This window comes from Plectrocnemia conspersa, unplaced genomic scaffold (genome assembly GCF_051122295.1).
Source record: "Plectrocnemia conspersa isolate PC_06_02 unplaced genomic scaffold, ASM5112229v1 ptg000005l, whole genome shotgun sequence".
NCBI lineage: Eukaryota > Metazoa > Arthropoda > Insecta > Trichoptera > Polycentropodidae > Plectrocnemia > Plectrocnemia conspersa.
In genome coordinates, this window is record NW_028277169.1 from 19669184 (window position 1) to 19685152 (window position 15969).

At 29.2% G+C, this 15969-nt stretch overlaps 1 protein-coding gene across 15 annotated transcripts in view; it reads left to right on the top strand.

The window, feature by feature from the left end:
* The window catches only part of LOC148235052 (uncharacterized), a 398703-nt gene that overhangs the window by 350032 nt on the left and 32702 nt on the right, over window positions 1–15969 (top strand). For all 15 annotated transcript variants that reach the window (XM_088185419.1, XM_088185421.1, XM_088185409.1 and 12 more), the window contains 2 exons: window positions 7666–7834; window positions 12941–13212. In XM_088185419.1, the coding sequence (XP_088041545.1) occupies window positions 7666–7834; window positions 12941–13212 (441 nt within the window). The remainder of the gene's footprint in view (window positions 1–7665; window positions 7835–12940; window positions 13213–15969) is intronic.

Consider the following 15969-nt stretch of genomic DNA (forward strand, 5'->3'; position numbering starts at 1 on the left):
CATATAAAAATAAGCGACTTAATCGTATATTTAACGGAGATTATTATTTTTTTACAATTTTTATCTAATTTCACTTGAATTACAATGTATTAAATTTACTACAAAATCACGCGACGTAGGGCAATCATCCAGCTTTTAGAGTCCGCCGGTCACGCCACCCACAAACGAATCGGTGACGTGACTCGACGCGATTATACATATTTTCCAGGACCTAAGATTTATGGTATGCTAATATGGCATTCCCGGAACCGTCACGGCCCGTTTTTTTTCATTGAAAATTCCCGACAGAAGCCCGTGAACGTTCCGGGAAACGGCGGCCGAAATGGCCGCCGATAAGCGGGCCGACGCCAAGAACAAACGTCAAAAGGTAATCCCCAAAAAAATGGACACGTCGCTTCGGTAGCGCCCTCGTATTTGTGAGAGGGTTGCTTGATAAGTTATTGCTCTGACGTGCAAACTTCGAATGACTCAGATGCGTTTCCAAGTCGATCACTGTCCATTTCGAATGGTTTGTACATTTAATATTGACAATGATCGATATACAACGACTTCTTGAGGTATTTGTTCAAAATATAATATACAGGGTGTTTTTATGATTACATTATATTGAAGTGAAAGTAATTTCTGTGCTTTCTTAACAGAAACAAATTATAATTACTAAAGCAAATACACAATAAATACAATATTGCTGAGAAATTAATTATGTTTAGTAACTCTTTGTAGATAAATATCACCTAGATATGATTAATATTTTAGAAATTACTTGATTAGGTTTTGGGTTTAAATGTACTTAGATTAGGGATGATTATGTATTTTTTTATATAATATTGAAGCGTACAGGTCGTACGTAGACGCTTCGATAATAGATCTTTGGTTGCATCGGTAGGATCTTCTTATAGCCGTCGGTACTTATTTGTAAGCGCGTGTCCTGGAGGTTATATTATAGGATATAATAAACAGAAGGCACGACGAACGTCTGTGGAGCAAAGTAGTAGTCCGAGCGTCAGGGTGTAGTAGAGTAGAGCGTTACTAGTCCAGATTTGTACCGCTTAATATACATTGTAATGCTCGTAAACCGTACTCCCACCCCGTCGTAATAAAGCAGCGTACTACTAGGTCCGTGAGCACGGCTTGCGAGAGCTTAGACGCCTGTGTGCCGTGTCTCTTGACTGGTGTTGTATATAAATAGATGCAATATGAAACATTCTTTCGTTATTCAATTATTTTATTATTTCTATTCCTATCAAAATCCTAACATTTAAAGTGAAACCCTAATCTGGGGCTATTTTAACTTCTTTCGCGAAATTTTTTTTCTACTAAAACTATTGCAGATTATACAGCTATTACCTCCAGGCATCGCTTTTACCAAATGTTTAACGCAACTTCGCGTTAATACGTAGCAACAGCGGGACCAAATATTATATTCTGTATAAAACTTTTAGTATATTGGTGTTGCTGTTAAAACTTATATTTGGTACCCCACTAATTTATAATATTAAATTTAACATACATATGGTTAGCCATTTATATAAATATAGGTTCGTATGTCTATATTTCTTGATTTGAACCTTTGTAATATTTTACTCTGTCACAGCGCTTTTCAAGTACCCCACGTATTTATATGTTAAGGTGGTGCCCCTCTATATGGTGAAGGTGGCGAAATTTTTTATCGCGACCATTACCCGGCGAAAATTGCCAGCCCGGCGGCCAAAAGGTGAAATTGCCGGTGAAAAATGCCAAGTAATAAAGTGTTACCGGTAGGTCAAAGGGACGCAATTCTCAATGCAAATTTAATTATCGCAGAATGATACAAAAAATAAGGGGGGCGTTAAATTGCGACGAGACGGTCGTCTCGTTTTTATCCCCGCCTATTTTTTTTTTCTTTTTTGGGAATTTTCGATGAAAAATTACCGCCACGGGCAAAAGGAAAACCCGGATATAATAAATATTGTATTATCCTATGTATAAAAGGTGGAACAATACTTGTATTATGAAAAAATAATAACACGTACGTATTATTTTACGTAATATATTATGGAAATACACGAGGGTGTAATAAAAATGTCAGGATGAGTTTACCTATATTGCAGTAGAGATAAATAATATACAGTTAATTTTTTTATGTATGACTGCAATTACAATGAAAAATTTGAAGGAAATAATAAAAAGTCAGACATAAATGTTTAGTATTTATGATGCTGGAATATGTTTTACTAGCTACATTTGTAAAAATCACTTTAATAGATATCTAACCAACGAGAAACCCAAAATAAAATTATATACGGTCTAAAAATGTTTATGGAACTTCTAGATTTGTAATAATGATTTGATAACTTAAAAATAATATATCAGACATATATTTGATCTACATATTAATACTACAATTAGAAAATCCTATTAATATTACTCAGTTACTTTTACGTATTCGTTGCACTAAAATAAAAAATATCGTGATATATGATTTATGAATATTACAAATGTAATATTTTTGTTGTATCTTAGAGCAGACTGTTTATTAAATATTTCACTTGTGGTCATCTTCTTGTTTTTTTTTAATATATAAATATTATACCATTTACTGAGGAGATCATTTCAATAGCAATGTATACAATTTTATTATGAAACGAATGTATTGCCTTGGAATATGTAATGAAAAATATTTATTTTTTTAATCAATTTTATAATGATGCTATGATTAAGCAAATTGTTATTACATAAATATTGATTAATAATTATTATTTAGGATTAAAGTTATATTAGATTTTAGAATAGCTTTACCTACATTTACTTAATATTAAAAATTATTAGGTGATTGTGTCAAAAAACATGTCAAATATAATTGAATTAAAAATATGAATCTCATAACCAAACGAAACAATAATTTATCCTTTTAATTAAAAATCTACATTATTGTAATAATTTAAAATAAGTATGTAGGTATATACCTACCTATGTGAGTATAAAACAACGAGTTCAACATTTGAGATAACTCAGGGCGAAAAGCATCAATAAATAAATTTAATAACAACTACCTTGTATTACTATTTATTATTTGTAATAATAAATTAAAATATATTTTATAAATGATGTTTTTAAGAAAATATTATTAAGTAACAATAATAGCTAATTTCCAGCATATTTAAGTAGAAAATATATATTTTATAAACATGCAAATTAAAAATGATTCCTTATTTTATAAATTAACACTATAGATGTTTTTAAATAAAATACACGTTTAAAATATAAAAGTAATACATAGATACCAAAAATATAAACGTATATATTATAAATATCCCTAAATATATATTTTTCCAATTTCTTAATATAAACTGAATTTCGTTTTGAATATAATTCGGAAGCAAAGGTTCAAAACGTATAAATAAATATTATTACATTACTCAATTTCGGGAATTTCACTCCCTAGAAGCTAGCTTCTTAGTATTTTGTCTTTTTCAAATCAAATTTACATAGAATCGTTCAACGCACGTACTTGAAAATATAAAAATTGAATATATTATACAATATACTAAAATATATATAATATATAGTATATTTTACGTAGCATAGTAAATTGTATTTTTTTTTCAAATGTATTTGTATACAAACTTTTACTTTTACTTGTATATATTTTTTATACAAGAATGAATAAAGTGTGAAAATTAAATATCTATTAGAAAATCAACGTAGAGATTAATTAAAATTAGTATTAATTAAACCAAATTTGTATTAATTTATAAAACATTATCAAAACTTGAAAATTTGTATTTATTCACTATTGATTATTAAAATTTATTCACAAAATATTAGAGAAATATAAAAATATTAGTCAATGAATGCTTAGAATTAAAATATCCTACTTTAAGTTAGGATTTTCTGTAATTAAAATGATTATATAGGTCTTTGCTTTACTGGCTTAAGATGTTTATATACAGAGTAGATAATAAAAGATGATTGCGCATCGACTCTAACCTTATGAATATATTTTTTCGCCATATTTAATTATTCAGTCAGTACTTAAAGGTTAAGAATGAGTAAATTATATTTTTTTTTTAATTTTAAGTGTATCTAATAAATTAAAAAATCGTTGTCGATTAAAAACTGTTTTTTCTGATCCTTTACCGCGTAAATCGTTGGCGTTCCATGCTAATAATTATATATTTTTTTGTTGTTTTATTATTTAAGTTTTAACGACAGTCTCCGTAGCTAGCCATGTGCTTAATTCTTTAGAGTTTTGTTTCTGTAAAAATGTTTTTATATACTATTACATTTATAGCAAATAAGAACTTTTCTACATTTTACTGCACCGTATTTAAATTACAAAAGGGAAATTTACTTGTTTTTAAGATAGTTTCGTCAAAGACAAAATCTTTTTTTTTTTTTTTTTTGCAATGTATTTTTATGATTTGATTTATCTATTTGCACCTGCAAGGCAATGTGTTGGTAACGCTTCTCCTGGCGAAAGACCACTAATTTCCCTTCTCGACTCACTTATTTAAAAATCTTTAAGAAACATTAAACTTAGCTATGTTAAATAATAAAAAAATTACTCCTAATATATTATAAAAAAAATCAAAAATTAAATGTTTTGAAAACACTTTTTTACTTTCCGTATTTCTCTTGTATGTATTCTACACAAAAATATGGCATATAAATTTAAGTATTTCATGCTTTACTATTACCACTTTAAACTCTAACATGGTTGTAACCACATGGTCAGGTAGAAGGGAAATATAAATAATCGCTTAACCAAAATAAAAAATGTACATAATTTTTTACATTAAATGGTACGATAAATAAATAAAATATATTTAAGTTACTAATCAAATTATTATATAAGTAACAAAGAAACTATTGAGGCATCCAAAGAAAAATTTACACTATTCATTAATAATTTAAACTATGATTACTTCTAATTGCCTCAACATGAATAGCCGTGTTTATGTCAGCGCTAATGTGCCGAAACAAAAACGCGTACTTATCGCGCCAATTTCGCATTATCAGCAAGGCGTTGAAAAACGATCTCTCACCGCCGAATTTTCATTATGAATACACATTATATGTATAATATAAGGGTTAACCGTTCGTGTCTGACTCTCATAATCACCTGACCTTTCCCTCGGCGCCACATTGTTTATCTACAATCTGGGCTCGGGTTACCTTTTGTTTACACCCCTGGGCGGTTTTCCTTGCCTGGCCGACACCTTAGCGGACAACGTTCACCCCTTGGAATACCTGTTGGACAGTTTACCTCTTGGACCCTCGCATTTCCGTTTTGGATATTGGCTAAGGGTAAAATTCGTAACCATCTGTAAGAAATGGTCCTCCACGCCCATTCTACTCCACTCGGCCTCTGAAAGATGGATTTATGGCCATTTTCCACGGTCGACTTGTTTTATCTAATATTTAAGAGAGGCTTTCGCTTTTGGAGACGCTTTTTTAACGTGTGAGTTGTTTGTCTTGTCTCTGTACCGAAATCTGTTAGACTTAAAATATTTACTGAAAAAGCTAGAAATATTTCTCACTTTTTTACATAATATACGGGTGAATCAAAAAACAAATTTGCTCATAATATCACATAAACCGTAAATGTTATATTATAAACGTTACTAATATCAAGGTACCACTTAAAATTATTCTTTGATACTTTTAAGTGCAAATTAGTAAAAAAAAACGACAAGTTCTAACTTATGGAAATTTAAAATAAATGATCGTAATAAAAGTGTATCCTTTTGAGATAGGGAAGGTGCCCTGGGCATTCTGCTGTCTGTTACCTATCTCATAAAAACTCTTGCATAATGATTGTCTTTTATACATCTAGATAGTTGGTAACGCTGTCACAAGTCACATGTAATTTGGACACCAGTGAGCCACATACCAACATATTTATGTAGCTTTGCATTTGTGACTGTCCTAATCCGTCTTAATCTCCGATCGTCACGTGCGATAGTTTTTATACGCTTATAACGAATAATTGTGCCACATTTTGATGTCATTCTTAACGAGTGGTCTTAACAAAAGTTTTCATAAACTTCTTACTTTATCAAAACTCTCAGAATTAGTTTTTATTTTCATTTTTAAATTTAATTAAAATACGTTTAAAATATTGTATGAATTAAAAGCTTAATTTAAAAATTATGATCTTGATAATAATTTTAACATGTATATTGTATAAAAGTCTGCAAACAAAGCATTGTTACAAAAAAAGACACTTTGTTATGTATTACTGTATATATAATATATTTTTATAAAATATGTTTTTTAGTGTAACATAAAACTCTGCATTGTTTCACTACAATTATAATTTAATTTCTCGGTATTAGGTTACTAGTTGTTTTTTTTAAATAATGTACAATATTAATTTTATTTATTTTTTTTTCTGACATGCGACAAATTAACAATAGTACAACATTAATAAACATTCAAATGAAAACCGTCTGAAAATGTTTAATAATTTTTGAACAAAACGTCTTATAAATTATACACTTATCCCTCGATTTACGCAATTTTTAAAAAAATATTTTTTGAAAAAAATGAATCAATAAATCGAACATATTTTGGTTTGGCTTTTCCCACTTCGTACACTTGACCTACATCTGGAACTCTCCCACTGCCCATGCAGTGTCTTGAGTTGCTTTTGAAAGTACACGCTGAAGAGTTTACTGCTTATTTTATAAGTTAAAGAAGCGATAAAAAGTACCTGTAAATACCATACGGTCGTTTTATTACAAATTTTGTTCAATGCCTTGACTTACGAGATTTTTCTTGGAACGTATCTACCGCGTAAATCGAGCGATGAGTTTATATATTTTGAGTGTAGCTTATTTCTCGATGTTTATCGTTTCTTGAAAAATAAAAAAATTTAACATATAAAAGATGTATGTAAAATAAGTTTCAGCGGTTGTAAACCATTTAAAAATATATTTTGCCAGAAAAAAAATAATTTATGAAAATTCTAAAAAACATTTTTAAATTTATCGAAAAATCCAAAACAATAATTTTATATTTTTCTCGAAAAATTTTGAAGTAATTCTTTATGAAAAAACAATTTTTAGAATAATATATATATCATATATTTTACACATAAAAAATTGGGTTTCATTGCGATTGTGAATAACTTTGAGTCTATAATTCGGCAGTAATAGTCATGCCATGGTCACGATTTTTAAAAAACAGTGCAAGAACAAAGTATATAAGCTCCCTTCATGCTTTAATTTGAAGGTTATTTGAATGTCAAAATGCATATTAAAGAACAGCATTAGAGACGATAAAAAACACACTTTTATTTCGTCTCTAATGCTGTTCCTGTATTTTTTTTAAAAATTTATAGCTTAATATTACTTGTAATATATTCTTAAAATTTATAAATTTTTATATCTTAAAAGAAAAAAAGATTACCACAAATTTAAACACTGCTTAAAATTTAATAATAAATGGTGATAATGATTATAATCATTTAATAGGTTTTAGATTAAATATATATAAACACCTGTTAGTTTCGTAATACATTTACAAGGTAGCTTACTAACCATTTTGGTGGGATTTGCCTAAACAAATATCGATACATCGGTCCAAAATACACTTTTGTAAAATATTTTATGTACATGAATATGTATACTTGTATATCTATGCTAAACTTAAATGTACACGTATTTATCAATGTTCCAGGCGAAATGGGAAGGAACAGCAAATGCGAGGAGACAATATGGGCAGAGAGGAGTCCTAGATCGGGACATTTTGATACCAGACGCTTAGGCTTGCATTCAGACTGCAGGATAGTTTTTCGAGGAAAGCAGACGGACGTTGTCCACATATCATTATTCAATTATAAACTCAGGTATGTACTCTTATGATAATAGCTATAAACGTATTTGAAAAAATGCGTATTTTTATCAAAAAAAATATTATATTTTTAGTATTAAATACAAATTTAGCTGTCATTCCCTCACTGTCGTGAGGTACCAAAGCTATTTTACCATAAATAATCTGATAATATTTAATAGACGTAGTAAGAAGTAAAATAAAATAGAACAATTGCAAAAACACTTTATTATTTGGCATTAAAAGTTAATATGACACATGTATCCCTGTTAGTCTCTGCTTAGGATTTCTTCGTAAATATTTTCTGATATATAAATATCAAAAAAAAAAACGATTTGCACATAAAAGATATTTAGATCATTTAATAAATTTATTAAAATAGTTGAGTACCGCTAGATGGTTCTTTACTGAGAAATATTTGCTTTGACTCTCGGTTTCTCAAATGATTTCTTCTTTAAGGCAATATTTTGGACGCTTAGTATTCGTGGAATTCTTTCAGTTATTACGATTCGAGAATTAATTTTTCAGTTATTACGATTTGAGATTTAATAAAACATACTTTATTTTTTTCTCGTTCATTCTCTTGCAAATGCAAAAAGTAATTGCCCTTATTTATGTATGTGTGTTTAGTATGTTTGAGTTGTGTTTTTCTATAGAAACCAGTACCTGCATACAAATAATAACGTTAATAATATATAATGATCAATTGTAAGTGCAAAAAGGTGTGAGCTAGGTTTATAAGCAAATTTACTACCGAAAGTATATGATTTTTAATTAATAAAAAAAATAGTACAATACATTCAGGCCTACAATTTATAATATAAACATATTTACCTGTAATTAAAAAAGTTATATACCTTTGCGGTTGTTCACTTATTTAAGAAGCTATATTTAATACAGGTGTAAGTACCTAAAAAAGGTTTGCAATAATTCTTTACTTATCTAAGATTAAAATAGTAACATTTATGTGCTGTTAATTCGTCAGTAAAATTTAGATGAAGCATTATTGCACGTTTATTTTACGAATTAACCCTCGAGATAAGTGACGTTGTTGTTTGAGGATTAATTCGCAAACACACAAATCCGTTGTAATGCGACGTTATGTCCGATAATAAAACGGTAAATCGCTGAAAGTAGAGCAACAAAAAAATATATACGATGAAAAAGTAAATGCAAAAGAAGTGTGTTACGTGTATTAACATGTAATAAAAAAATTTAAATTATATTTAATTTATTATTAATAGTAAATATTAAAACATGATCCCAATGTATGATTCTTAATTTAATTTTGCAAACAGAACAAGTGTAACCTTTCAAAAATTTACGTTACAATATGTAAAAGTCAAAACTTTTATCAGTAACATAAATGATTTAATTCACTACAACAAAAAAAAATACACATACAAATGACTAAATTTATTTATTATTAGTAGCTGTAAAAAATTATAAAATCGACTGTATATAAAAAAATTACTCCCGATGCCAATTAAAAATTTGATGCCATTTGAAAGACTTGACAAAATGTCAATCAATCAATTTTTTATATTTTTTTAAATAATATGTATACCAATTTTAGAATATAATTTATACAAAAAAATATGTTTGCTTGATATGAAAATTATTATCTTACATACCTTCCAAAAATTTGTTTGATTTAAATATTTCGCTTCTACTAATAAAATACCAAATATAGAATTATTGTATATTCCGGTCCAATGGTTAGCACTGCCTACACAATAACAACTTTTCGCTGAGACTTAAGAGAATCTCAGAGTCTGCATTCGCTTTCAAGAGGGAATAACTGTCAACGATAATTGTCCTGTTATATCAGACTAGCTATAAATCCGAACAACCCTATCCAACAAGGTAGTAATACCGATCGTTGTTCCATGCGGAAAACACCACGCCCTTGTTGTGTTTAAGGGTGTAAAGGGTTGGCAAAAGGGGTTGTCGTAGGTTACAAGACAACGGAGACCAGCTAGACCGTATTCGGAGTTTTAGTGTCGTTGACGAAAATCTAGGACAGGCAAAAAGCCCTGAAATGGGTAGGAAAAATGTAGTTTTTTCTGGCGACAAAGCGCCAACTTTATTGTGTCGCGCTGTTAACTTTTAAATTTGCGAGGTCTATTTTTGGCAACTTTCATGTTTTTCGACACTTTTTTTTATTTGGGTGACTACGAGAAGAAATGTGCTTAAGAACAACCATAAAATTATACACATACGCTTTAATGTAAAGTTGTAGCATAAAAAATATTATTTATATCCGTTATTAACGATGACAATCTGAGAATCTTTTCACATAAATTATAATATTACGCATGCTATTCTATGACTTAAATAATCTTATTTAAATGATATTTCAAGTCAAAGTTTTATAACTTTTGAGAGCATAAAACCGAGACAGTAAAATTGGGGAGGAAATTACAAAAGGACCCATATAACATCGTAAAAATCAGAGATGTAAGGAGAGCTTTTTAAGTTCGACTTACATTACTTTTATGCATGTATTAAATATTATATTATATGATACTAGTATTTATTAGATATTATATTATATAATAAAAACGTATGAAACATCATCGAATTGTAATAAAACCAAAAAATATATGGGTTTTAGAATTATGCATATTGCGTTTATCTGATCAGTAAAACTCATTTATTTATTCATGTTTATTAAAAATAATACATTTTTTTTGTATGCCTAAATAGTATTATTTTTATCATCTTTATTTATATTTATAGCTTTATATATTATTAATGATTATTAATATACCCAAAACTCAACACTGAATTCTACATGGAACATTCTGAAAGTAGTTGCAAGTGAAATAAAACATAAACATAAATTAATTTGCTATTTATTTTCTTTATATGTATCTACATAGATATATTAAAAATAAATTTACCCTAGATACCATACTGTCTAATTATATAAAATACAATATTATAACTTATACACAGATTTGAAACAGTCGAATAGTTCTATACATACTTCTTATATAAAATACTTTATGTTTCCACGTGTTTTAAATGTAAATATTTTTTACTATATAATTAATAAATAGTTAATAATTATTAAAATATAGTGGCCTTGTTTAATGAAATACTAAAAAGAATATCAGTGTATGAAGATAAAAAAATATATTGAACATATCATTTGTTAAATTTATTTACCATTTAATTTTATTATGCTTATATTTTGATGATCATGCTGCTGCTTTTTAAATTAAATTTTTCTATTCTTCAATATAGCACATGTTAATAATAATATTGCCTGGAAGAATCGACTAAGAAATATTTTATGTGAATAATAATGAAACTACAATAGTTTAATGTTTAGACATATGGCAACAAATCTAATTTAAAAGCTTATTGCAAGACATTACTTTAAATTTATTTTTAAGATTGCTTGTACCTTTATAAGTTATTCAAATTAAAATCCTCAAGTACTACGAAAAAGGCTTTTGTAAAATTATATGTGTACAGTTTACTCTCAATTATCTGATTTATTCATGGTTACAATAAAAAAAAATTAATTATATTTATAGTGGGGAAAGATTCTTTATAACGTAGAAATAGATTATAGGATGCTAAAGAGACTGAGAAATATATCTGAATTATATCACATTAATGAAAAATTTGTAAATGTCAATCGGAAAGACTTAGATGATTGGTTTGTTTCTTAAAAGCAAACAAAAATCACAGATTTTCTAGATGAATATTTTTTTTAATTAATATAGTAAATTTATTATACATATTTTAAAACCAAAGAAAAATTTATAGTTACGATTATTTGTGATTATCTATTATCCGTGCACTTCCTCCCCAGCATTAACCCGGATAGTCAAGAGTATACTGCTGTTAATAATATTCATATTATTATGTGAACATACGTATGTATTTATTTGTTTAATTATCGTTCGCAATACTACATCAAACATATACGTCACAATAAGAGAGTAAATAACATTGTTCACACAATCCAATTACACAAGTTTATATAACTTAAATTCACACTCTCCAAAATTGCCTTTAAACCAGTGCACCGTCAAAACTTACAACTCGCATAACATAAAACCGACTGTCATGCGTGATTTACGCGCCATGATAAACTAAACGATCCGAGTTTTCATCTCAGTTGAACGAGACGAAAAATAAACTTAATTCAGTTCACGGTCAAAACTAGAACAATAACTTTGTACAATTAATTTGAATTGTGACAGTAACAAACCACTACATTACGCCAGGATCGCCTCATTCACAAACTCTTTATTGTTATGGCTTAGCATACAATCGCTTAACTTGATTTTCTTTCTCGTTTATAGTAACGACTATGCGTAATGATGTAACGATTATAGTAACGATTATATTTTGCCTAAAGAGCTATTGTCAGTGAGAAAAGATTGAAAAGTAAACGCATTAGCTTCAGATAGGTTTTTTACTACTGAAATAAAACGTTCCCGATTGAAGTGGAACGAAGTTAGAGATCGAGACGCCATTTCGCCGTGAAGGCCGTTAATCACGTTTACAATTTAGTCCACCAGAGTGTGCCGCTGCTAAGTAATTCACCCTCGTCTGTGACGTCATTATTGCCTGAGACAGGAGGGAGAGCGAGCTTTTAAACACTTTTAAACGGGTTCAATACAAATAATTGTGCTACGTGTGGAGAGCTAGAGTTTCAAGCAGTTGAGAGTTCGAAACATATTTATATGGGTTTCAGGTTACATATACGGCTTTGCCTGCGATTTGTTCCCAGTAATGTTTTATCCTCAAGTAATCAATCATAAAAGGTGTCTTACATTCAATTATTTTCATTTGCCAGCATATGTCAATTTTGGTTATACTCCGTTAGTGATAGCACGACATAAATTTTCTGACTCTCCTTGCGAATTATTTATTATTATTTTACTTTAATGACAGCTCATTAAGCTCATCATAATTTTTAAACATGCATTGCAGGATCTTTGCTTCAATATCTAATATATGTATTGCTCGAACAACCAACTGTGTTATATTTTTTCAGAACCATAATGACTATTATTGTATATTATTATATCACCAAATAATAGTACATTTATTGGTATATTTTTCTTTAAATTAAATTTATGCCATTTAATTTCAGATCGCCTTCGTGTCGCTCCGTCATCGAAATCATCGATGGAGAATGGTCTGGGAATACGCCTGGTGGTATGCAAAATCAAGAAAAACAGCTTTTAAAACTCTGCAGTCCCGTCGCTAGACTGGCTAGAGACGAAGGAGGAAAATTTGTCAATCACAGGACTCTTGTATCCAGAGGATCCACTTTGACCGTGCTAATCAGACGACCCTCGCATTCAGGACCACATTCGAGCGCAGATGCTGATTATTTGGATGGAGCATACATGTTTCATGACGGTATGATTATCTAAGATAGCTAAAAAATAATTTATATTTAATATTTATCTGCTTTTATGAAAAGTCGTCAAAGTCTCTTCTTACCCTTTGAGCCGTATCGCCGTACATGTACGGCGGTCGATCTTTCACTGTTTTGAGGTACCCCAGATAGTTAAATATTTACATATTTAACCATTTACCCAAGCAAATTTAACAAATTTAACCATTGGGCTTACACTTGTCAGATTACAACAAAAGATTTATTATTTTATTAAAGCAATAGTTTAAAAAAATAAAATTGTTTTTGAAATAGTATAAAAACAGAACCTTTTAGATAAAATGCTAGATTTTCAATTAACACATAATTTAATATATAAATGAGGTTTTATACATATGCACGTGTCAAAATGATGACTTCGAGTTTAGTCCTAATATTTACTGTAAAATTACTAAAACGACTTATCCTGACCTTCGTATCAAAAATGTATATTTTTATTAAGACAAAGTATTCGTTAAAATTGCTTGTGCATCAATTTAAATTACGTTTATCTATAGTTTTTATATTTAAGTTATTGTGTGTCTGCTTCCAAGGGATGTAGTTGTCTTTGAAATGAATTAACGTGAAGAGGGAAGCAATTGCTTCTGAGATATTTTTGATTTTCTGCAAACTCAGCGAGTCCAAGTTGGAAAGCTCTTACTTAAAGTTATTGATGTGTTAAAGTTTGAAGTGAAAGTTATTTTTGGGCCCTGTGTATCATCTTTATATATTATACATATGGTCCCTCCGTATGGAGATTTAGAGTTTCTTGTGAACTGCGGCCGTTCAAAGCTTGATGCTAATTTTTTAAATATATATGACTGAATCGTGCTCGCGACTTGTCAACAATATCTTTTTTATGTATTTATGTAGGTTTGAGATGCTATTGAAATGCATTCCAATAGTGCACCTGCATTTTTTTCATTACGTTACACTGTATTTAAGCCTTTATTTTTATAGATTTTTATGTATTTTAACTCGCTTATCGTTAAGTATTAAAAATACTTAAATAACGTAATATCTTGTCTTTCACGCTTGGTGTGATAACTAAAAGTTTATTTTTTGTTTTTGACATTTGGTACTTTCTTTAATATAAATAAGGTATGCATGGTTTCTTTGTTTTGGGATTTGCTGTATTAAATCAACTGTGGCCGATGGTAGCTGATGGATTTGCAAGGGAATCCTATTGATATCTTGCACTGTAGATCCTGATCACTAACTCACATAAAAAAAAACATTTTTGAATAATGTTTATAATTTGGTGATTCGCAAAAGTTATAATTTTCCACTTAGGCTTTTTCCGCAAACATTTAATTTTTAAAATGTATACTCTTATATATGTTGCTGTGCGAGTTATAAGATTGGTAATTAAAATACGCACAGTAAAAAAACAACAACACAAATAAGAGAGATAAAATGAATGATACAAGGAAAGAGGATTAGAGAGGGTTGAAAATGGAGGGAAACGCCCCAACTAATTTCAAGGGTGATACGTCAAGTTGAACTCTTGACGATTTGTCACTGACTTGAGGGCCACTACTAGAGTACTTTTAAACAACTCCATTTTAAGTAGCTATTCTATATAATAATATAAAATTCAGAATTTGTATTTTGGACAATTTGGTAGACATCCTGTATATATCGGAAAAGTGTTACAACTGCATTAAACGATAAGTAAAACATATTAAGGAGGACCATCCGAAATCCATTATGGTTTCGGTGTGAAAACCAGCGAATCCTTTCGGTCTATACATCATCCGAGACACTTTTGTACGCTACCGTTGATATTTTCTTGTTCGAAGCAGCTAGTGGGCTATTAAATGGAGCGAAAAATGAATGATGTTGTTGCAAATGATCCGGAAAAGATATGATGTTTCGTTTCATATGATATTTCTTATACGAGCGTGCGGTCCGCGAAATTTCACGTATAATTTCAATCGCGAACATTTTAACTTTCGCACTCGATTTAACGCAATTTATTTATAACGATGTACCCGTGTTAGAATTCGGAGTAGGGTGAATATGCTTTCCCGATTCATTTATAATAACGTTCTTCTATGTTTATGTCTGAATATTGAAATTGAATTTACATACCATCTGTACACAAATACGTGTTAGGTATTTTGAAAAGCATATCGGATTTTTGCAGACTTGGTATAGGTAGATATTAAATTCCACGAAAAAGTAACATTATACGTTTCAGTGAGAATCTTTGAACTGTTTACGTTTATATTTATATAAGCTTTAGTAGAGCCACCATCTCAGTTACAATTTTTAAATTATTATATATTATATATAATTAAATAACTACTGAAATTAAATATTTTATGTTCATCATCATTTGTGTCACTGTAGTGACTTTTAATACATTAAAATTATATTTCCACTAATTTTTACATAAAAAGTACAGTACTATTAATGCTAGACATAGAAAAAGCATTTGACACTGTTTAGCACGAAAGCCTAAGCTATTAATTAACTAAATTTAAATATATACTCATACTTTAATGGTGTTTCACTAAATAATGACCTCTCGATTCAGCTTAAAATTCCAGGTAGAGTCCCGCATGGTAGTTTCATCGGGACGTTACACTTCATTAAATATATATTATACTAATGAAATTCCTATTTAAAAAAACATTGACTGACATAATTAATTCTTACGGTCTTGAACCAATTGCAATTATTTTATAAAAATAAATCACCCTACTTAAATATTTATTTTACGAAATGGAAAATAA